The sequence below is a fragment of the Leptodactylus fuscus genome, chromosome 2 (assembly GCF_031893055.1).
Source record: "Leptodactylus fuscus isolate aLepFus1 chromosome 2, aLepFus1.hap2, whole genome shotgun sequence".
NCBI classification, from domain to species: Eukaryota; Metazoa; Chordata; class Amphibia; order Anura; family Leptodactylidae; genus Leptodactylus; species Leptodactylus fuscus.
The window spans coordinates 259751896-259776626 of record NC_134266.1 but is presented as its reverse complement, the minus strand read 5'-3'; the positions used below and the strand labels follow the sequence as shown (position 1 = coordinate 259776626).

Sequence of the window (24731 nt, the reverse complement as noted above, 5' to 3'; positions counted from 1 at the left end):
TGTAGTTCCAACTCCAAAACCCTCGGGTTCGTCAAAGTCAACTCCCTCAGTTGCTCAACCATGAGTGGCCATGGGTGGCAGACTTATGTGAAATCCCATCCCATCCATTGCACTGGACACGAAACATTAGCATGCGCTCAGCACAACTTCGGATATGGCAGATGCGTTAAGCAGGGTGCAGGGTACAACACAGACCAGGCCCGAGCACCAGGAACAGGTGTTAGAAATACTGCAGCATCTGCCATTTCCTTCCAATTTTGGGGTTTTGGACCCGCCACCGACTTGTCTGGACCTAAGTGGGGATCATGAGACACAGTTGCCATCAAGGCAAGCTGTGGTCATGTGCGGTTTGCAGTAAGGGGGCAGTGCGCAATTGGAAGAGGAGTTGGTGGATGACGAGGCCACCGACCCCACATGGACAGGGGTGATGTCTAGGGGCTAAAGCAGTGTAGATGTAGAGGGAAGCTAAATCAACAAAAAACCTGGGTAGAAGCAAAGGCATAAACTGGGGTGATGTTTAGGGGTGAAAGCAGAGTAGATGTGGAGGGAAGCTAAGCAGCAAAAACAGTGGGTAGAAGCAAAGGCATGCAAAACTCTACCCTGTTGGAAGACTTATTCCTAGGTCTGGAACACGTTAATGGCCCCCCTGGACAAATTACTGCCACTCAGGGGCCTAGTGTCACCAGGAGGGACAAGTATAGGCGCATGTTGTGGGAATACCTGGCCGACACCAGCTCTGTCCTCTCCGATCCCTCTGTGCTCTACAGCCTAAACTTATTTTCTCATCTTTTTTTCTGAACTGCACATCTCTTGCCTGCTTCCTTTGGGATCTTAGAAATGGTGGTCCACTTCCACAGATGGTAACTTCAATAGACAGTGTAACGGGAGTAGCTGAGGGATCGCTGTCTTAACCACTTTTTGGCACAAAATTAACTTCCAAAGCCAAATATGGTGCAAGTATATGATGCAAGGACACCTACACACCTATCTCTGACACATTGGGGAGTTCACCCTCATGCGCCCTTTTGGCCTGCACCATCATGCGCCTCTTCCCAGCCACTCCACATTTCCCAAGCTTTTCATTGCAGGCAGAAGTACAATACAACCCACCCCCATGCCCAAGCCTGTAACAGCCTCATCGATAAACTGCTGGCCCTGGAGATGTTGGTGTTTGTTTATGCTTCTGGAGACCCAGGCCTTCCGTCAGCAGATGGCAGCTGGGGCACCTCCCTATGCTGGGCCTAGCCGTTACTACTTCTCTTGGTGTGCTGTCTCTGCCTTGCGCCTGCATGTGTCCCATAACATCAGTCGGGCCCAGAGCTCTGCGCTTTGCTGCAAGGTCCACTTGACCACCGACACATGGACAAGCGCCTGTGGTCAGGGATGCTGCAGTGCTTATCTTTAATGACAGGCAGGGTGAATGTGGTGGAGTCTGTTCCCCGGGTGCAAACTGGGGTGGCCTATCTCCTCTCCCAGGCCAAAATTCATGGCAGGAGTAGACTGAAACCCTACGAAGCTGCAACCTCCACCACAGCTACTAGCGGAAAACACTGTAACACTGGCATGGGGAGATGTCAGTAGGCCGTGCTGAAACTGATCAGCTTGGGGGACAGACAGCACAGTGCCTCCGAGGTCAGGGATGCCATCCTGGCTGAGATGGCATTTTTTTTTCCCTGCTACACCTGGGGCCTGGCATTTTTGCGCCTGTGATAATGGCTGGAACCTGGTAGCAGATCTGGAGCTTGCCAGACTCAAACACGGTCCACGCATGGCCCACGTTTTCCAACTTGTTGGTGCCATGTTTCTTTGAAACCTACACCATTGTGCCTGATATACAGGTCAAAGTGGGGCCATTTTCGTAAGTGAGAACTAGCCTCTGCTAGGCAGAAAACATTCAGAGCACACTCCTCTCATCTTCGCACCGTTGGCTGGCGGAGGAAGACGAGGGGGTTGGAGTGGCATCTGATGTCCCTATCCCACACGAGGCTAGAGGGTGCACTTCAGTGCATCCCATTGCTTCACCACAAATGGTGTGAAGGGGAGTGGAAAATGGAGGAAATGGAGAGTGACCCTTACAGTTGGGGCCAGCAAAGGCATGCCAAGTAACACACTGGCACACATGGCTGACTTCATCTTGGGTTGCTTTTCAACACATATTTCACATCATGAAGAACAAATAATACTGGATTTTTTCAAGCCTCGAACCCCGGTCTAGGTCTAATGTCTGTTCCTTTCTTATATTAGGGGAGAGGGAAAAAAAATTACTTCAGTGATACGTTTAGCGTACATAGACTGACTATTAATGTGTATCCCACTTAGTGTTGTTAGGGTTACACACCGTCACAACCTGGCTAAAGCTTCTATAGCTGTTAATAAAGTCAACATAACTTTACGGTATCCAAAAAGACAGCTGGTACCGACAGAGAGCAAGACAAATGTCACCCAAAGCTGTGAGCTCTGAACACCCACAGTGACTTTGGCGTCATCATCATTATAAGGGAGCGGGTGGTAATAAATAACTTGGCAGTGCCTAAAACCCAAAAAGCTTATACAACTATATTTACATTAAGATACACAAATGAAACTTTTCAGTAGCATGTCATGAGACAAGCTGATAAGCTCTTCCTTTGTGCAGTGCTATTTGAAAGTTAAACGCTGCCTTTATTTTAATTCTGGAGAAGGTGCAGACATTAGATTTAGAACATGTTGTCTTCATTGTCCAAATCCTCTATATAGGTAACGCGTTTTTCGGGCCGAGCTGTCTGGGAACGAGCTGGTGCAGCACTGACAACCTGGGTGAATATGGCAAGAGCCTGAGATGTAGGGTGAATGAATCCCCAAATTATTTGTGGAATTCCCAGTGAGACAATGGCACTGTATACCAGTATTAAAAATTGTGGGTGCACATAACCCCCATATATTCTTTGAATTCCCAGTCAGACAATGGCACTGTATAGCAGTATTAAAAATTGTGGGTGCACGTAACCCCCATATATTCTTTGAATTCCCAGTCAGACAATGGCACTGTATACCAGTATTAAAAATTGTGGGTGCACATAACCCCCATATATTCTTTGAATTCCCAGTGAGACAATGGAACTGTATAGCAGTAGCAAAAATTGTGGGTGCACGTAACCCCCATATATTCTTTGAATTCCCAGTCAGACAATGGCACTGTATACCAGTAGTAAAAATTGTGGGTGCACATAACCCCAATATATTCTTTGAATTCCCAGTCAGACAATGGCACTGTATACCAGTAGTAAAAATTGTGGGTGCACATAACCCCCATATATTCTTTGAATTCCCAGTCAGACAATGGCACTATATACCAGTATTAAAAATTGTGGGTGCACATAACCCCCATATATTCTTTGAATTCCCAGTGAGACAAAGGAACTGTATAGCAGTATTAAAAATTGTGGGTGCACGTAACCCCCATATATTCTTTGAATTCCCAGTCAGACAATGGCACTGTATACCAGTATTAAAAATTGTGGGTGCACATAACCCCCATATATTCTTTGAATTCCCAGTGAGACAAAGGAACTGTATAGCAGTATTAAAAATTGTGGGTGCACATAACCCCCATATATTCTTTGAATTCCCAGTGAGACAATGGAACTGTATAGCAGTAGCAAAAATTGTGGGTGCACGTCACCCCAATATATTCTTTGAATTCCCAGTCAGACAATGGCACTGTATACCAGTATTAAAAATTGTGGGTGCACATAACCCCCATATATTCTTTGAATTCCCAGTCAGACAATGGCACTGTATACCAGTATTAAAAATTGTGGGTGCACGTAACCCCCATATATTCTTTGAATTCCCAGTCAGACAATGGCACTATATACCAGTATTAAAAATTGTGGGTGCACATAACCCCCATATATTCTTTGAATTCCCAGTGAGACAAAGGAACTGTATAGCAGTATTAAAAATTGTGGGTGCACATAACCCCCATATATTCTTTGAATTCCCAGTGAGACAATGGAACTGTATAGCAGTAGCAAAAATTGTGGGTGCACGTCACCCCAATATATTCTTTGAATTCCCAGTCAGACAATGGCACTGTATACCAGTATTAAAAATTGTGGGTGCACATAACCCCCATATATTCTTTGAATTCCCAGTCAGACAATGGCACTGTATACCAGTATTAAAAATTGTGGGTGCACGTAACCCCCATATATTCTTTGAATTCCCAGTCAGACAATGGCACTATATACCAGTATTAAAAATTGTGGGTGCACATAACCCCCATATATTCTTTGAATTCCCAGTCAGACAATGGCACTGTATAGCAGTATTAAAAATTGTGGGTGCACATAACCCCCATATATTCTTTGAATTCCCAGTGAGACAAAGGAACTGTATAGCAGTATTAAAAATTGTGGGTGCACGTAACCCCCATATATTCTTTGAATTCCCAGTCAAACAATGGCACTGTATACCAGTATTAAAAATTGTGGGTGCACATAACCCCCATATATTCTTTGAATTCCCAGTCAGACAATGGCACTGTATACCAGTATTAAAAATTGTGGGTGCACGTAACCCCCATATATTCTTTGAATTCCCAGTCAGACAATGGCACTGTATACCAGTATTAAAAATTGTGGGTGCACGTAACCCCCATATATTCTTTGAATTCCCAGTCAGACAATGGCACTATATACCAGTATTAAAAATTGTGGGTGCACATAACCCCCATATATTCTTTGAATTCCCAGTCAGACAATGGCACTGTATACCAGTATTAAAAATTGTGGGTGCACATAACCCCCATATATTCTTTGAATTCCCAGTGAGACAATGGAACTGTATAGCAGTAGCAAAAATTGTGGGTGCACGTCACCCCAATATATTCTTTGAATTCCCAGTTAGACAATGGCACTGTATACCAGTAGTAAAAATTGTGGGTGCACATAACCCCCATATATTCTTTGAATTCCCAGTCAGACAATGGCACTGTATACCAGTATTAAAAATTGTGGGTGCACATAACCCCCATATATTCTTTGAATTCCCAGTCAGACAATGGCACTGTATACCAGTATTAAAAATTGTGGGTGCACATAACCCCCATATATTCTTTGAATTCCCAGTGAGACAAAGGAACTGTATAGCAGTATTAAAAATTGTGGGTGCACGTAACCCCCATATATTCTTTGAATTCCCAGTCAGACAATGGCACTGTATACCAGTATTAAAAATTGTGGGTGCACATAACCCCCATATATTCTTTGAATTCCCAGTCAGACAATGGCACTATATACCAGTATTAAAAATTGTGGGTGCACATAACCCCCATATATTCTTTGAATTCCCAGTCAGACAATGGCACTGTATACCAGTATTAAAAATTGTGGGTGCACGTAACCCCCATATATTCTTTGAATTCCCAGTGAGACAATGGAACTGTATAGCAGTAGCAAAAATTGTGGGTGCACGTCACCCCAATATATTCTTTGAATTCCCAGTCAGACAATGGCACTGTATACCAGTATTAAAAATTGTGGGTGCACATAACCCCCATATATTCTTTGAATTCCCAGTCAGACAATGGCACTGTATACCAGTATTAAAAATTGTGGGTGCACGTAACCCCCATATATTCTTTGAATTCCCAGTGAGACAATGGAACTGTATAGCAGTAGCAAAAATTGTGGGTGCACGTCACCCCAATATATTCTTTGAATTCCCAGTCAGACAATGGCACTGTATACCAGTATTAAAAATTGTGGGTGCACATAACCCCCATATATTCTTTGAATTCCCAGTCAGACAATGGCACTGTATACCAGTATTAAAAATTGTGGGTGCACGTAACCCCCATATATTCTTTGAATTCCCAGTCAGACAATGGCACTATATACCAGTATTAAAAATTGTGGGTGCACATAACCCCCATATATTCTTTGAATTCCCAGTCAGACAATGGCACTGTATAGCAGTATTAAAAATTGTGGGTGCACATAACCCCCATATATTCTTTGAATTCCCAGTGAGACAATGGCACTGTATACCAGTAGCAAAAATTGTGGGTGTATATAGCCCCAATTCTATTGCTAGGGGACTTGCAGGGTATTTCTGAGGTGAAGGTGGGGGGGCACACCGTTGGAACGGGGATTTGGGGTGTATATATGGGGTATACGGGAATACACTGTCAGTGTGTTCCATTCAGGATCCTGGGAAAGCTGGGTTGCGGCGATTGAGCCCGTCAGTGCCACGTTACACTGACAAGCTTCTCCCTGGAATTGAAGTTATATGTAAGCCCAATATATTCTTTGAATTCCCAGTGAGACAATGGCACTATATGGCAGTAGCAAAAATAGTGGGTGTATATAGCCCCAATTCTATTGCTAGGGGACTTGCAGGGTATTTCTGGGGTGAAGGTGGGGGGGCACACCGTTGGAACGGGTATCGGGGGTATATATCGGGTATACGGTACACGTTACACTGACAAGCTTCTCCCTGGAATTTAGCTCTTACAAGAGCTGTTGTGGTTGTCTTCTCCTTCCTATCCTAGCCTGTCCCTGCCTACCCAGAATCTAACCCCTAGCTAACTGGACGGAAACCTCCGTCCTCGGTGAATTGCAAGCTCAGAATGACGCGAAGCTGGGCGGCGCTGTTCTTTTAAATTAGAGGTCACATGTTTTCGGCAGCCAATGGGTTTTGCCTACTTTTTTCAACGTCACCGGTGTCGTAGTTCCTGTCCCACCTACCCTGCGCTGTTATTGGAGCAAAAAAGGCGCCAGGGAAGGTGGGAGGGGAATCGAGTAATGGCGCACTTTACCACGCGGTGTTCGATTCGATTCGAACATGCCGAACAGCCTAATATCCGATCGAACATGAGTTCGATAGAACACTGTTCGCTCATCTCTAATATTTATAATCAAAGGCATTTTTTTTTTTCTATATCGTGTGTTGCCGTGAATTAGATTTTAAATTATTTATTGTATTTTATTTACTCATTTGTAATTTGTATCGTATTTAGAGAAGAGCGAGTAGTATTCGATCGAGTAGGTATTCGATCAAATACTACGGTATTCGAAATACTCGTACTCGATCGAGTACCACTCGCTATTCGAATGGAAAAATTTGATGCAGAACCAGCATTGATTGGCCGAATGCTATACAGTCGGCCAATCAACGCTGGTTCTTCTCCTACCTTTAGAAGTCTTCTCCTTGCAGCGTCCCCGCGGCGTCTTCCAGCTCTGAATTCACTCTGCCAAGCATCGGGCCTGGGCAGAGCTGACTGCGCATGCCCGCGCTACAAGAAAATGGCTGCTTTGACTGTAAACGGACATTTTCTTGTAGTGCGGGCATGCGCAGTCGGCTCTGCCCAGGCCCGATGCCTGGCAGAGTGAATTCAGAGCCGGAAGACGCCGCGGGGAAGCTGCACGGAGAAGACTTCTCGGAGAATCCAGCCCGACCCTCACCCGTAGACTTGGTAAGTTCAATTTGATTGAATATTGCCTACCCCTGAAACGAGCATTTTCCCCCCATAGAGTATAATAGGGTAAGATATTCAATTCGAGTAGTCGAATATTGAGGGGCTACTCGAAACGAATATCGAACCTCGGACATTTTACTGTTCGCTCATCTCTAATTATGATACATTGTATCTGTTCAGCTCCAGACTAAGAATGTCTTTCCTTTCTTTCCTCTCATATCCTGCACATTTCTAAGCACTCTTCCCCTTCCCCTCTCCATAGACTTCTATAGATTTCCATAGACTTCCTTACCATCATCAACATCATCATCATAGACTTCTATAGAGATGAGTCATCTGACCTGGTCTGTCTCGAGATGGCTAAAACAGTAATTTTCACAGTAAGGGTCAGCTTAGCAAAGGGAGAAGGGCAGGGAAACAGCCCAATGAGAACAGAAAGAGGCATTTTTGATGACAATATATATTCAAAAGTTTCTTACAATCAGAATAAAAATGCCTATACTATATATTACTATAACTGTTTAATAAATTTGCCCAATAAGATAAAATAGACCACAGAGCTTTTATTAGAAGTACATGCATACAGCTATTGTCTATTATGGCTCCATATAGCCTATCAGTAGTCCAGTGCTGTAGCGGTACCAGAAATTTATGTTACCCTACTGAACCTCTAGATAGAGTCAAGTGCCATCAAATGCTATATTGTGGATATTTTCTGCCCTAGTAGCATTATTTCTAATTTGTTCAGGAGTTCCTGGATCGGTCATCAAAAGGGTTGAGTGATCGGGATTGGGAAAGATCGGATTACGATCAGCGATCGAGTAAATTTCACGATCAAGATCGGAATTCCGATCCTAATCTTTTCCTGCGGGATCGAGGTCAGAGGTTATCTCAAGATCGGCTTAACCCTATTCATGTATATATTATGAATAGGGTTGAGCGATCAGGATTGGGAAAGATCAGATCCTGATCGGCGATCGAGCAAATTTCACGATCGGGATCGGCTGGAAAATGATTGGAAATCGGATTTTAAAATCGATCCTGAAATCTCAAGAACAGCTCAACCCTAGTCATCAATTAATCAGCCTGGAAAATCCGTTCAAGTTTTAATTGTCTGTAAATCTAAATGTGATCATGCAATCAATAATAATTTATTAGAACCCAAAATATTAAAATATTATTGTTTTTTTTAAACTAATATACTAATATATCACAAGTATTCTCATATATGGATTGTACCATGTATTACAGAACAGGGTGGAGATGGTGAACGGGATGCTGACGATTCACAACGTCAATCAATCTGATGCAGGAATGTACCAATGTCTGGCTGAAAATATCTATGGAATTATCTATGGAAGTGCAGAGCTGAAAGTTCTAGGTAAGTACATAAAAAATTCACATTTTCTACATAAACAGGTGTAGACATTTATTACATGTTACCAGAATTACTAACCTGAATCTTTTGGGCTTTTACTTTTTTACTCCCTTCTACTGCTCCATACAAATTTTAATTTCCAGTCTTCATGCTTGATGAATGGGCGGTCTTATGTAATGTCACATAATATAATGACATATGATGTCACTTATGTGATGTCAGAGCCGTGTGCCCTGAGCCAATCAGATACACTGCTCCTCTCTAGAGATGAGCAAACACTGTTCGGATCAGCCGTTCCGAACAGCACGCTCCCATAGAAATGAATGGAAGCACCTGGCACATACACTTTGCCGGCAGCCGGTTGCCGTGCCAGGTGCTTCCATTCATTTCTATGGGAGCGTGCTGTTCGGAACAGCTGATCCGAACAGTGTTCGCTCATCTCTATTCCTCTCCTGACAGAATAAGGTACACTAAGGAAGAGATACTGCAGCTGCATCCCCTTCCTCCCCTCCTTCATATTTAATATTAATCATTTTATACAAATTTTGGAGGGACTGAGATTGTATTTGAAAACATAAAGTGATTGTCCAGAATTTGGAGCAATTTGTGGTAAGTGTAAAAAAAAAACCACCTCATACTCACCTGTCCCTGGCACTCCATTGTCTGATCCTGGTGTCCTCTCCATTTTGTGCTCCACCGGAAGTCATGAGACTCAAGTGATCACCGAGATCAATCAGTGTCCTCAGCTGAAGAGGAACCAATGATGTTACTCACGTCACTCGCTCCTGCAGTCATGACTTTTAGGGGTGCGAGCCCCAGCTTGGGATGGAGAGGGCACTAGGAGTAGATAGCGGAGTGCTGGGGACAGGTAAGTATGAGTTATTTTAGGGTTGAGCGATCGCATTCCGATTGGCGATCGAGTAAATTTCACGATCGCAATCAGAATTTCGATCCCGATCTTTTCCAGCGGGATCGAGGTCGGAGGTTATCTCAAGATCGGCTCAACCCTAAAAGTGACTTTTCCCATAGAGAAGCATTGACAAGGGTTGAGCGATCGGGATTGGAAAAGATCGGATTCTGATCGGCAATCGAGAAAATTTCACGATCGGGATCCGCTGGAAAATGATCGGAAATCATATTTTAAAATTGATCCTGAAATCTCAAGATTGGCTCAATCCAACTTATTTTTCCTTTACCAGGCCAACTCATGGATTGATCCAAATTCTGGACAAATTGCAGAAATTGCAATTATATGAAAATCTTCACTTCTTTAATAATGGTATATACTATAATAATCCTTTAAATTATTAGATTGCGTCATGTTAATTATAATATCAACCTTCGGTGTCTTGCCATATGGTGGACTGCTCACTATTTCCTGACCCTTATTGGTCAGATATCCCATGGCTCCCTTTATTGTAAATGCCACATCTCCTCGGCCATAGTTTGCAGTGATTGTTTATGCTTATTATTTTGCTCTCTTTTCATAGTAAAGAGTAAATAAGCCAAAAAACATTCAATTAAAATTAATGGCCCCCTCCAGAATACTGGACACGTACAGCGGATGGGCTTTACTGCATTTTTAATTGAATACAATGTGTAAGTGCTTATGTATATGACTGTGTTATGGCTGCTTTGTATGGAGCTGTCATAGAGATGCTATAAACATTCACAACACCTCTACTCGTACAGAAAAAAAATTAAAAAATGGCATATTCCACTGGATACTGTGTGCACATATTCTTCCTTTCCTTCCTTTGCTTCCAGGAGAGACTATATTAAGACATACAGTGCCTGATGGAGCCCATAGGGCAGCACATGGCTACATGGCTCTCTACTAAGTAGCCTCCATGCACTAACAAATAGTAAGATTCTGGTATGATGCAGCTACCACTAGGGGGAGCCTAGGAAAATACCAAAATCTAATTTGTTATTAAAGGCGGTGTACCACAATTTGAACTGCGCAGAATAACTACTGGCGACCACCAAAATGTCAATTCCATCAGTATCTTGCAAAAATTATGGATGTCCTTTAGTAGAGGTAGCAAAAACCATGCATAGACCCTCACAGGGGTCATTTTTCAAGTACTGGTGACTACACCTGACCATACCATGAACAGACCTTGTGGTCAACAATATGGTTGGGAAAATGATAAACGGATGAACTAAAAAGGTTGAATTAAGATAGGAGTTGTACCACCCATCAGCGTTCCCTTTCCTCGTGATCACTGTGTGTTCCAAAGGATAGATCTCCACCAATCACTGTGGATTAAGTTTTATTTGTAAAACATAGTGTAGAACACTGTCAGACCTCCTAGGAACCTATCTATAAAACATAGTGTAGAACACTGTCAGGGATCCTAGGAACCTATCTATAAAACATAGTGTAGAACACTGTCAGGGCTCCAAGGAACCTATCTACAAAACATAGTGTAGAACACTGTCAGGACTCCTAGGAACCTATCTATAAAACATAGTGTAGACCACTGTCAGGGCTCCTAGGAACCTATCTATAAAACATAGTGTAGAACACTGTCAGGACTCCTAGGAACCTATCTATAAAACATAGTGTAGAACACTGTCATGGCTCCTAGGAACCTATCTATAAAACATAGTGTAGAACACTGTCAGGGCTCCTAGGAACCTATCTATAAAACATAGTGTAGAACACTGTCAGGACTCCTAGGAACCTATCTATAAAACATAGTGTAGAACACTGTCAGGACTCCTAGGAACCTATCTATAAAACATAGTGTAGAACACTGTCAGGGCTCCTAGGAACCTATCTATAAAACATAGTGTAGACCACTGTCAGGGCTCCTAGGAACCTATCTATAAAGCATAGTATATAACACTGTCAGGGCTCCCAGGAACCTATCTATAAAACATAGTGTATAACACTGTCAGGGCTCCCAGGAACCTATCTATAAAACATAGTGTAGAACACTGTCAGGGGTCCCAGGAACCTATCTATAAAACATAGTGTAGAACACTGTCAGGGCTCCTAGGAACCTATCTATAAAACATAGTGTAGAACACTGTCAGGGCTCCTAGGAACCTATCTATAAAACATAGTGTATAACACTGTCAGGACTCCTAGGAACCTATCTATAAAACATAGTGTAGAACACTGTCAGGGCTCCTAGGAACCTATCTATAAAACATAGTGTATAACACTGTCAGGACTCCTAGGAACCTAGCTATAATACATAGTGTAGAACACTGTCAGGGCTCCTAGGAACCCATCTATAATACATAGTGTATAACACTGTCAGGGCTCCCAGGAACCATCTATAATACATAGTGTATGACACTGTCAGGACTCCTAGGAACCTAGCTATAATACATAGTGTAGAACACTGTCAGGGCTCCTAGGAACCTATCTATAAAACATAGTGTAGAATATTTTCAGGCTTCTAAGAATATATTTTTACAATTTCTAGCTACCTAAGGTAAATATATTTGAAGTTATGTCAAAGTGAAAAGTAACATTATTATAATCGGGGGTATCTTCAGACCCCATAGAATAATATGTGGAGGTCCAGTGGAGGTTTAAAAAATAAAAAATAAAATTCATATTCGTCTTCTCTTACATCTTTCAGGCCTCCTTGTGTTGTCTGATGCTCTCTCTTCCTCCATGGTGACGTCATACACCTGGGGTCACCACCGAGGCCTGTGATTTGCTTTCAGTGGTGACATAGGCATGCCGAGCATTATAATGCTACATACCCATATGACCTCTCGTAGCCCAATCACAGACCTCCGTGATGACCCAGGTCACATGACCAGGAGAGCAGCGGATGCTGTGGAGGAGGTAAAGAGGTGAGGGAAATTGAGTATGAATGTTTTCTATTATCTCCACCTCGCCAGGCCCTCCTCCTATTATGGTATGGGGTTTGAAGATACCCCAGAGTCTAATATGGTGGCCATTTTAGTTCACATGAGACAAATCTTCGTTTGTTCATTTGTAAAAGAAAAACCAATAATTTGGAATATTTCGGTCAAACCTGGCTCAGTACGAGTCACTCGCCCATCTCTATTTATGACTGGACCCTTGACCAGAAAAACTAGCTGCGTCCCCCATTGGCAGATAATTATTGCTTTAGTCTCGGCTGTGTGACAGGGATCCAAACCAATAAAATTAAGTTAGTGTTGCCATTTAGTTAAAAAAAAACAAAGCACTGGTAATATAACGGCATAAACCTTCATCCTAAATGCAGCCAGACGAGGGACATCTTCCCCAGGATATGCTCATATGGAGATAGGTTTGCTTTACAAATAACCTCTGCGTTTGAATTCAGATCTCGCTACAAAACGTCTTAAAATTGCTTTGTGTTCGGCTTTGAAACAGCCTAAAAGGAAAGATGTCTTTGCATAAACATTCTAAATAGGCACAATAAGCCAATGCATACGAGAACAGTGGGGAATATCGTTGTGATTCAGATCTGTGATTGTTATTTTCATATGTATTTTGCTTAACAGCATCCGCTCCCTCCTTTGAGCTCAACCAACGGCAAAAAACAATAATCATCACCAAGGGCAAGGAAGTCGTTATGGAATGTAAACCGCAAGCCTCTCCGAAACCAACCATCTCCTGGATGAAAGGTGACAGAGCTGTAAGGCAGAACAAGAGGTTAGAAACTGTCAAGTTTACTTCTATAATTAATAGGGTATGAGGAGCCGGGAACGAGATGTTCGTACCTGCCCGACTATTGCTCTTAGGTATTCCCGCGCGCTAGTAGATATTTTACATTATGCGCTTTTCAAAATTGGACGGCATGTAACTGCATAAAATATTGGGAAAGTTTGTTGAGCGTCAATACTAAAATTTTAAGAGGTTTTCTAAATGGTAACAAAAATTTAGGGAGGAAATGGTTTATGATAACAAAAGAGTCAATAGTCACCTGTTAAGTCGTCCAATGTTCCCATTAGTCTTTACTTTATCATTTACCCTAGTGATTCCCACCAGGGGTGATTTGGGAATATACCAAGGAGCTGCAGCACTCTGGTTGAGACAATATCTTCATGGTAAAAATTGTTTGGTTGGGGTGCCCAGCTAGCAGCTGAAGAGGCATATATAAGACACCTCCCTCCTGATCCAGGTTGCCATCTAATTTAGTTTCCTAGTTTGGCTCCTTGCCTTATAGCAAGGGTAGGGAACCTTCGGCGCTCCAGCTGCAGTGAAACTACATCTCCCATCATACTCCATTCACTTCCATGGGCGTTCCAAGAACAGCAGAGCAAGTATGCATGCTGGGAGTTGTAGTTTTATAACAACTGAAGAGCCGTACGCTCCCTACCCCTGCCCTATAGTGTGTGTTTTGGATCACATCATTCTGATCCTTGGCTTGTTCTTTGGATATTCATTTGCCTGCTGATTCTGCCATTGATGTATTCTTTTGGATTTAACCCTTGTCTTTCTACTGAATATCGCTTTTATCTCCTGATTCTGCCTCTGGCATCTTCTCCTGGTTTTGACTCTGTATGACTATTGTTTTGTTTCTGATCTGCTCCATAAGTCAACTGTGAGTTCTGGTTTGGGGTTCATGTTGCAGAGCATTTATTATTTGTACAGTTACTGCATGGTGACAATTCAGACGACCAATTCAGCACTGGTGAAGGCGCCTGGGGTTGTCTGTCTTTGGCTCACAGTGCTGTGCTGATTTTAAATAGCTTGTTCTACTCGATGTTCCTATTTTTGATTTTGTTTGGCCGTGCACCTCAACCATTACAGGTGTACTCACCTGACTGCTGCAACCATGATCTTGTACCACACAGAGATTGGCTGCTGCAGGGACAACCTGGATGGAGACAATGAGATTGTTCTTTTGTTTTAATCGTTCTTTGTATATCGCAACATGATAACAAAATCATAACTGCATACAAAGTTGTCAGAGGGTAAAAAAGAAGCACTCTACCCCTTATGTGAAAATGAGCCATATCCATTGGAGTTGTGGGATAGAACCACTCTCTCTAATTTACCCTAAGAAGAAGACCATGCCCTTAGTAAGAGAAATATGTAGAACTATAGGACCAAAAAGTGAAAAGCGCCCACTGTCTAGTCTAAATGGATGCCCAAAAGCATTTGTATATGTCTCCTTACATGTTTCATCAAATAGAGAGCGAACTCATTGGGAAAATAAACATTTGCCTAGATACCACCCTCGTACTGGTTCATAGGTATCTAAGCAAGTTTAATGCCATATAGCCAAACAATGCATATGGCATGTCATGGCCATGCTTCTGCATTGAGAGTTCACCCAATACGCTACTATTAGATTTGGCTCAGGGTTAAACTGGGGTATGAATTCCAAAGTCTTGTTTGATCTTGACCTTCAAATGCTTCTCAGACAGTATGTTTTTTGAAATATGGGATGGAAATCCATGCAGACACGGGGAGAACATACAAACTCCTTGCAGATGGTTTTTATGCCCTTGGCGGGATTTGAACACCAGGACTCCAGCGCTGCAAGGCTGCAGTGCTAACCACTGAGCCAATGTGTGGCCCCCAGAAGCAATAAACTGAGACATGGTCCGGGCTGGAAGAACTAATGCAACTCAATACATGGATATAGATCCAGTCTTGTAGCTATCCAAAGGTAAAGTCAGGGAAACGGGGGAATCCTGTAGATCAAAAACAACATGGATCAAGGAACCAGGTTTAATGGCCAGGATCTTGTAATGACTTGTAGAGACCACCAGCTGGCGGATGGACTCTTATAGGCAATGCGCCCTGGGAAAAGGCTTGCAAATGTATTATCCTCCGGAAGGAAGAAAACTGTCGAAACGCTTTATACTTTAGTTACTCTGTAAACCAATGTCTGACCCACTAAAGAACCTTGAAACATAACACCGGATATTAGCCGAACCTTAATCTCCTCCAACAGCAAGAGACACTCATCTGTAGACAGTTGTTTTGGGGTTCTTGACCATCATTAGCAGAGAGATAGTTGTATTCCTTTAGGGGGAGAGCTTTTCCCACGAAATGTTGCATGTATGACTTGAACACTAATTGGTGGTCTCCACAAGAAAAACAGTACTGACCGAGGGCTCCATCAAAAGTTGCTGTATTCTTCTAGAGGAGTGGTGCCTATTAGAGATGAGCGAACAGTAAAATGTTCGAGGTTCGATATTCGTTTTGAGTAGCCCCTCAATATTCGACTACTCGAATCGAATATCGAACCCTATTATAGTCTATGGGGGGAAAATGCTCGTTTCAGGGGTAGGCAACGTTTGATCAAATTATACTTACCAAGTCCACGAGTGAGGGTCTGGCAGGATCCTCCGAGAAGTCTTCTCCCTGTGCAGCGTCCCCGCGGCGTCTTCCGGCTCTGAATTCACTCTGCCAGGCATCGGGCCTGGGCAGAGCCGACTGCGCATGCCCACACTACAAGCACTACAAGCAGACATGCGCAGTCGGCTCTGCCCAGGCCCGATGCCTGAAAGAGTGAATGAAGAGCCGGAAGACGCCGCGGGGAAGCTGCACGGAGAAGACTTCTAAAGGTAGGAGAAGAACCAGCGTTGATTGGCCGACTGTATAGCATTCGGCCAATCAATGCTGGTTCTGCATCGAACTTTTGCATTCGAATAGTGAGTGGTACTCGATCGAGTACGAGTATTTCAAATACCATAGTATTCGACTGAATACCTACTCGATCAAGTACTATTTGCTCATCTCTAGTACCTATGTAGAGTGTCTCGTCCAAGACCGGTACTGAGACCCAACTATTTTTTGTGAGGAATCAGAAGGAATTAGTAGGAATTGTGAGTGCCCTGTGCTTTTCAAGGTGGATTACATATTTATCATTACCATGTGCCTCAGTAAGTGCCTTTAAAGGGGTTGTCCAGGCTTATTTTTTGTCCTCAGCTGTAGAGAGTCGCCTGTTCTGTAAACAGTATGGAGCTGGAAGCAGAAGGCTCCATCCACTGTATAATAGCCAGACACCTTTGCTGCAGCTCAGCCCCCCTGACTTTAATGGGAACTGAGGTGCAATGAAGGAGTCGGGCCACTAGACAATACATGGAGCTTTGGGCTTCCAGCCTCGTATATTATACAGGACGGGCACCAGAAGCGGCTCCACAAAGATAATTGGTCTGGGGGCCAGATGATGACCCCCTATAGATCATATATTGAAGACAGGCCCTAAAAATATAAGCCCCTGACAAACAGGGTTGTCCAGAATTAGAAAAACCTGTATCATAAACAGTGTCACACCTGTCTATTGTTTGTACTTGGTATTACACCTTAATTACACTGACTGAGTTGTAATACCACACATGACCTGAAGACAGTGGCGGTGCTGTTCTTTGTAAGAAAGGAGCTATGGACACGTTTAACAGTGAGAAGAGTTCTTTTCTCAAGCCAGATGATAATACATGAGACCATGGTTGACATTATGGGTGACATTGATGTTTACTTATGAAGCAATGTGTCAGCCCAAATAACTCAGAGACTTTCAAGATTGCCATCCAGATTATCTCACTAATGGTTTAGGACGTTTTATGCCCTGGCACATATATACTGTATTTCATACGGCTACATAAATTCTACCGCCGCATGTATTTTTAATATTCAGACATATAATTCAATGGCTCAGATGTCAGGTTTGACGTTCATAGAGATTTTAGAGCTGGGAGAGACATTGAACAGCACAGACGGCCACTGATGGATGATTATTTTGTCCTTTTACATTTGCAAGTTTTAACCAGTTTGCTGGGTCGGCATTATTGGAATGGAAAGATGGACGTGTAAAACAAATTAGAAAAGTCTTAATGTCCTCGGTGGAAAAGGAGGTTTTATTAACCATGTGTGTTCTAGATCGGTGTGATGGTGGCATACCATGAGATCAGATGCTCTAGATCAGATGTTGCCATATTGTAAGGGCCAGAGATTCAGTCCTTCAAGGGACAGTAAAGCAAATTGAGTTAAGATGACCATGTACATTAGATAGCTAATACCGCCCGGCATCCCTCCCGAACCCCGATGTGTGCGCTCAACTTGGCCAAAGAGAGAAGAAAGTAAATCACTTCTGGCTGTGGCTTGTTTCCTATGAGAACTAGAGAATTGGTCATACCGAAATTTCCTCTCCAGTCATTGGACAATAGTTGAGATACCCCCATACATATTAAAAAGTCAGCAGGTCACTCCTACAATGGTGGGTTTGTACAACATTAATCAAATGGGAACGGCCAACTTTATGGTTAAGTTAAGGGGTATATTGAATTCCCTCAACCCTCAACCCAATCTTTCTTTCCGATCCAGTCATTGGACAATAGCTGAGATACCCCATACATAGTAAACAGTCAGCAGGTTCCTCCTACAATGGTGGGTTTGTCCAAAATTAATGAAATGGGTAGGACCGACTTTATGGTTAAGGGGTATATTGAATTCCCTCAACCCTCAACACAATTTTTCTTTCTGTTCCAGTCATTGGACAATAGTTGAGATACCCCCATACATATTAAAAAGTCAGCAGGTCACTCCTACAATGGTGGGTTTGTCCAACATTAATCAAATGGGAACGGCCAACTTTATGGTTAAGTTAAGGGGTATATTGAATTCCCTCAATCCTCAACCCAATTTTTCTTTCCGATCCAGTCAATGGACTACAGTTTAGAAAGCCCATACCTATTAGTCAGTAAGTCACTCCAACAATGGTGGGTTTGGACAACATTAATCAAATAGGTATGGACAGTTTTAGGGTTAAGCTAAGGGGTAGGTGCACACACTGATCAAGCACATAGACAAGTTCATAGAGAGATTGGAAGAAGACCACAGTGACCCCACTAGAGAGAAGAAAACACTAGCTTTTTTTATTTCTATGGTTAGGTAGAGCGCTTATCTTATCTTGCTGAAGGCAGCTGCACTATATGGGGGATGTTCCTGAGGCATGTGAGGTCTTTGAGTTGGATGGCAACGCTTTAGAAGTCTAGTTAATATGGTAGATAAAAAGATACAGGTCTATGAAGGCCATTCTAGAGTCCTAAATCCAAAGGAAAGTAAAAACCTCTGTGATGTGAATGTGACTCTAAATATGACACTGTAATACAACGCTGGATTAACGTGCCTTTCCAGAAATCTAGTATCTATAACTTAAAGGGATTGTCCCATCTCAAGGATCCTATCTATATTGTAGTTTATGTAAATTGAAGCCTTTTTCTAATTACAGTATAGTGCTTTAGTGCTATATGGTGGTCTCTCCCTAAGGAGTGACAATATCCCCTTAACCCTATAGTGCTTTAGAAATTCTGCTTTGTTTGCCTGTGATGTGACCTTATTACTCCCATTGTTCACCTCCCATTTATAGGTGATGTCACTTACTCAGTGTCGGCAGGGCAATTCAGCTCAGATAATTGCGCTTTGCCCAGTCTGTTACTTCTCTATGTAAACACACAGATAACACGGAGTCCATTCTGCACAAGCATCTGCATATTATCTGATCTGCAGAAGGATTGTGTGTCCCATTCAGTGATGGGGGAAGGATGAGAAATACAGGAAGTGAGAAGCAGACACTGCATACAGCCTGGCTGAAACACTGAGATGGGAGAACCCCTTTAATATATAAACTATATTTTTCTAGACAGGTACCCGAGGCCTGGTGAGGGCAGTTCCATTGTCTCACTGCTGTTACAGTAAAGAATCCTTTTCTATGATGATGGTGAAAATATTTTCACTGTGGATGTACAACGGAATCATTATAAAGTAGATTTCTACTATGGAAAGAAGGCACCCACTGGGTATTAGGATTCATTGGCCATATGTTATTTATTTTTGCTCTCAAAATTAGATGAGACAGAGGTAACAGAGGTATTTGTGCCACTCTAGTGATATCAATATTTCATATCCAAACCTACAGATGTGTCCACCCTTACCTTTCTCCAAATACAATAGATAGATAGATAGATAGATAGATAGATAGATAGATAGATAGATAGATAGGAGATAGATAGACATGCAAAACCCTAAACATTCTGCAACTCAAAACACAACCACTGGGTGGCCACTTATAGCAAAAACAACTCCTGACAGAGTATCACAAAATCATGTACTTCTTCATAGTTGGCCACATTGCACCTATCACACACCTGACTCTGGTGGTAGCAAAGTTGGGTTATGGTACATTTTGCCCACCCGTTACAAAATAAATGTGCATTCACAATTTTTGCTACCTCTAAAATAAAGCTAGCCATGCATATTAGTTAAAAATTAGCAGGAAGGTCAACGTGATTTATGTGGACACTTCTCAAAAGTCAATTAATGCCTTATTTTTAAGGTTGAGTGCTCTGAAAAGATCGGATCCCGATCGAGTAAATTTCACGATCGGGTTCTGATCCCACCACAAAAAGATCGGGTACGGAATTCCGATCCCGATCGCTCAATCTTACCTGCACAGAACCACTGCCACTCCCCAGAGCTCCCGGCCATTGTTCTCTGCCTTCTTCTATGTCATTCACACGCCGGTAGAGCGCTGTACATGTGTCCGCCTCCATAGGCTAGTGTTACAGATGCTAGGAGAAGGTGGGGCTTGTGATGCACTCACGTCTCCCCACCCTGTACCTGCCCACACACTCCTAAGCCGCAAGCCTCGCCTACTCCCAGCATCTGTAACACTAGCCTAGGGAGGCGGGGGCACGTACGGCACTCTGCCAGCATGTGCATAACAGAGGAGAAGACAGAGAACAACGGCTGGGAGCTCCGAGGAGTGGCAGCGGTTCTGTGCAGGTAATTGGAGAGCAGGGGGGACTAAGTAGCAGGCGGATTTTTTAATCACTACACAGCGTGGAGTCCAAAAATTGAAGCCTTCAATTTTTGCACTCCACACTGTGTAGTGAATAGGATCGTTTTTAAAATCCGATTTTCGATCATTAAAAAATCCCATTGACTTACATTAGGATCGGAATTGGGATCAGGATCGGGTTCAGATGTAAAATGATCGGAAATTGGATTTTAAAAACAATCCTGAAATCTCAATATCGGCTCAACCTCACTTATTTTGCATGAAGAATTCCTTCCACCACCTCCACCAACTCCAATACTTTTCATCCTTCAGTAGGCACCACTTCATTTATTCCAACACACTTGGAATTTTTTCTCTCACCCCCACCATTCCTGAGCAGTCAGTGCATTTAATTTTGGTTTCTGATATGCTAATTAGAGTTGTACTGTTAGGTGGCTGCTGTCAGATAGGAGCAGACAAGGGGGCGTGATTCAGGGTTCCAATCAGACATAGACAATGTCAGAGCTCAGAATCACACCCCTTTCCTGCTCCTGCCTGACATTGCCCACCTGACAGTACAACTCTAATTAGCATATCAGACACTAAAACTAACAACATTTATTGCTCAGGAATGGCGGGGGCTAGAAAAAAAAATCCAACTGTGCTGGAATCAGTGGAGCAGTGACTATTAAAAGATGCAAAGAGTTGGAGTTTGTGGAGGTTGTAAAAGGTCATCTCTAAGTAAGAATAGGGCATGCCGTCAACCATCCTTTATTCCTGGAAGAGAACAGTTCCAGACGAGAGTGCATGTGTGCATGGGTGAATTTGGGGGATAGTAATGTATATACAGCTAGCTCAATGGGATTATCCAGGATTGGACATGCAGTGCCACCCTTGTCCACAGGTTTTGTGTGGTATTGCAGCTCAGCCCCTTTGGGGTTCCTTTGTGCCAGTTAAGGACCCCAAAATGTAATCTTCTGACATGTCTATATGGCATCTAACTATGATTCCTAAAGGATAGACCCCGGAAGTAGCGGCCACGATCTGCATTCACCACAGGCTGCTGGGATTTGTGTTTGCCTCACTTTAAATTATCTCCTTTTCTCCATAATAAATTATTAAGCGCGCTCTAAGTTTTCCCTTTTTTCAGAGCGGCTGAATGGTTTTGAGATGTGTCATTGCAGCTGTTATTTGAAAAGTCAGGTCACAAGCTAATTCGTCAAACCTTCGAGAAAGTCACATGAGGTTTTGTGAAGTCTGAATAAAGTCATAGGAAAGGGTACGCGGTCCAAGGAAAACTAGACAATGGGAAGGGAAATTAATTTAGATAGTGACATTTTAGACATCGCAGTTTAATTATGCAATGCGGCAACCTCCAATATTCCTGCAGTCGTCTGAAGAATATCTAGATGATTTGTTTGCTTGTTAGTTATAGCAGTATGAGGGAAGGAACCTGTTCTTGTGGGAGATGGTTAAGGCTCAGATGGATAGATAGATAGATAGATAGATAGATAGATAGATAGATAGATAGGAGATAGATAGATAGATAGATAGATAGATAGATAGATAGATAGGAGATAGATAGATAGATAGATAGATAGATAGATAGATGATAGATGGATGGATAGATGATAGATTGATAGATAGATAGATAGATAGATAGATAGATAGATAGATAGATAATTAGATACATAGATAGATAGGAGATAGATAGATAGATAGATAGATAGATAGATAGATAGATAGGAGATAGATAGATAGATAGATAGATAGATAGATAGATATTGGATAGATAGATAGATAGATAGATAGGAAATAGATAGATAGATAGATAGATAGGAGATAGATAGAGAGATAGATAGATAGATAGATAGATAGATAGATAGGAGATAGATAGAGAGATAGATAGAGAGATATATAGATAGAGAGATAGATAGGAGATAGAGAGATAGATAGATAGATAATTAGATACATAGATAGATAGGAGATAGATAGATATTGGATAGATAGATAGATAGATAGATAGATAGATAGATAAGAGATGGATAGATAGATAAATAGTGAGACAGATAGATAAACACATGATGGATTGATAGGTAGATAGATAGATAGATAGATAGATAGATAGATAGGAGATAGATAGATAGATAGATAGATGATAGATAGATATGAGATAGATAGATAGATAGATAGATAGATAGATAGATAGATAGATATTGGATAGATAGATAGATAGATAGATAGGAAATAGATAGATAGATAGATAGATAGATAGATAGATAGATAGATAGATAATTAGATACATAGATAGATAGGAGATAGATAGATAGATAGATAGATATTGGATAGATAGATAGATAGATAGATTATGGATCGATAGATAGATAGATAGATAGATAGATAGATAGATAGATAGGAGATGGATAGATAGATAAATAGTGAGACAGATAGATAAACACATGATGGATTGATAGATAGATAGATAGGTAGATAGATAGATAGATAGATAGATAGATAGATATTGGATAGATAGATAGATAGATAGATAGATAGATAGATAGATAGATTATGGATCGATAGATAGATAGGAGATAGATAGATAGATAGATAGATAGATAGATAGATAGATAAATAGATAGGAGATAGATAGATAGGAGATAGATAGATAGATAGATAGATAGATAGATAGATAGGAGATAGATAGATAGATAGATAGATAGATAGATAGATAGATAGATAGATAGATAGATAGATAGAAAAACAGCTGTACAGAGCAGCGCCAGAAAAGACCTGACCCGGTCAGATGCATTAGACAAATAGGCTGTACAATATGGACTGCCATTGTCTTCTCTGGTGCATGTTCTCAAATGGTGGTCACCCAGGAGGGCAAGTACTAGGCAACCAAAATTTACATCTCTTGCAGAATACACTAAAAATACAGAAGCAAACATAGATTATCTAAACATACAGGTAGCAATTTTAAAGGGTATGGGTCACCAGAAAAGTTAAACCTATTCTACAACACAGACATGATTACAATAGAAGATAACACTAGCACATAGTGCTTTTTTTGCACCAATAACTGCGCAGGGGAGGTGGGACAGGAACTACGACAATGGAGGTATTGAAAAAAAATCAGAAAGAATAATTGGCTGGCTAAATCAGGTGACCTCCAATTTATACGAATCGTGGATTTAACATTCGGTTAATTTGAGTCTGTGAACTATGTGACTGTGAGACAGGGACAGATCTACAGGCAGGGTTAGCTAGGGATTACCTTTATTTAGGGGGGAATATTACTCACCCAGCTCTTTGGGGCTCTATCTCGTCGTGATCCCTGTCAGCTTCCGGTATGCGCGAGCTGACTTTTTCCCATAGGAATGCATTGACCAGCATTGATTGGCCAAATGCAGAGTGCAGCATTGGTTCTGCCGGAGGCTCATCTGTGATGAAGCAGATTCTAATATCGGACCAGAATGGAGACTGCTGTGGACCGATCTTAGACTCCACCTCCTCCGGCAGAACCAGCGTTGATTGGCCGAATGCTGTACTCTATATGGCATTCGGTCAATCAACGTTGGTCAATGTATTCCTATGCCTAGATGAAACAGAGCTGGCCGTGCACTGAGCTCTACTACACCGGAGATGAAGCAGAGCTGAGTGTGCAGTAGGGTTCAACTAGTCGAATATTGAGCTGCTATTCGAAATGAATATCGAATGTTTTACTGTTTGCTCATCTCTACCACTGACCCATCGTTGCATCTACTTCTGAAATATATGATGTCATAGTTTATCTCCTCCGACTCCCTGCCCAAAATATGTTTAGAAAACTCTCCCATGAGTCGTTTCTAGACTATTTCCACTAGACTGCTGTAAAGCATATCACTAAATGCTGTAACGCAACAGAGAAGTAGCACAGGCAAGATGGCCGCCCCCATGATCATGTACAGGAAATAGATTTTAAAAAATGTAGAAAAATAATTTAAAAAAAATCTACAATTAGAAAATAAAGAGATTAGAAATAAAAATAAAATGGATCCATTCCCTCTCCATACTGCAGTGCTATATACAACCTCCATCATGTGACCCGCGGTATTATTAGATGGTTTGTCTCCTGGTTTCCTATACGATACATCATTGTCATACAGTAATGGGTCCGATCTGTTAATTTGCC

The 24731-nt window shown here is 42.0% G+C and overlaps 1 protein-coding gene across 2 annotated transcripts in view; it reads left to right on the top strand.

The window, feature by feature from the left end:
- CNTN5 (contactin 5) overlaps positions 1-24731 on the top strand; it is a 1103706-nt gene that overhangs the window by 867942 nt on the left and 211033 nt on the right. For both annotated transcript variants that reach the window (XM_075266105.1, XM_075266104.1), the window contains 2 exons: positions 8714-8843; positions 13323-13473. In XM_075266105.1, the coding sequence (XP_075122206.1) occupies positions 8714-8843; positions 13323-13473 (281 nt within the window). The remainder of the gene's footprint in view (positions 1-8713; positions 8844-13322; positions 13474-24731) is intronic.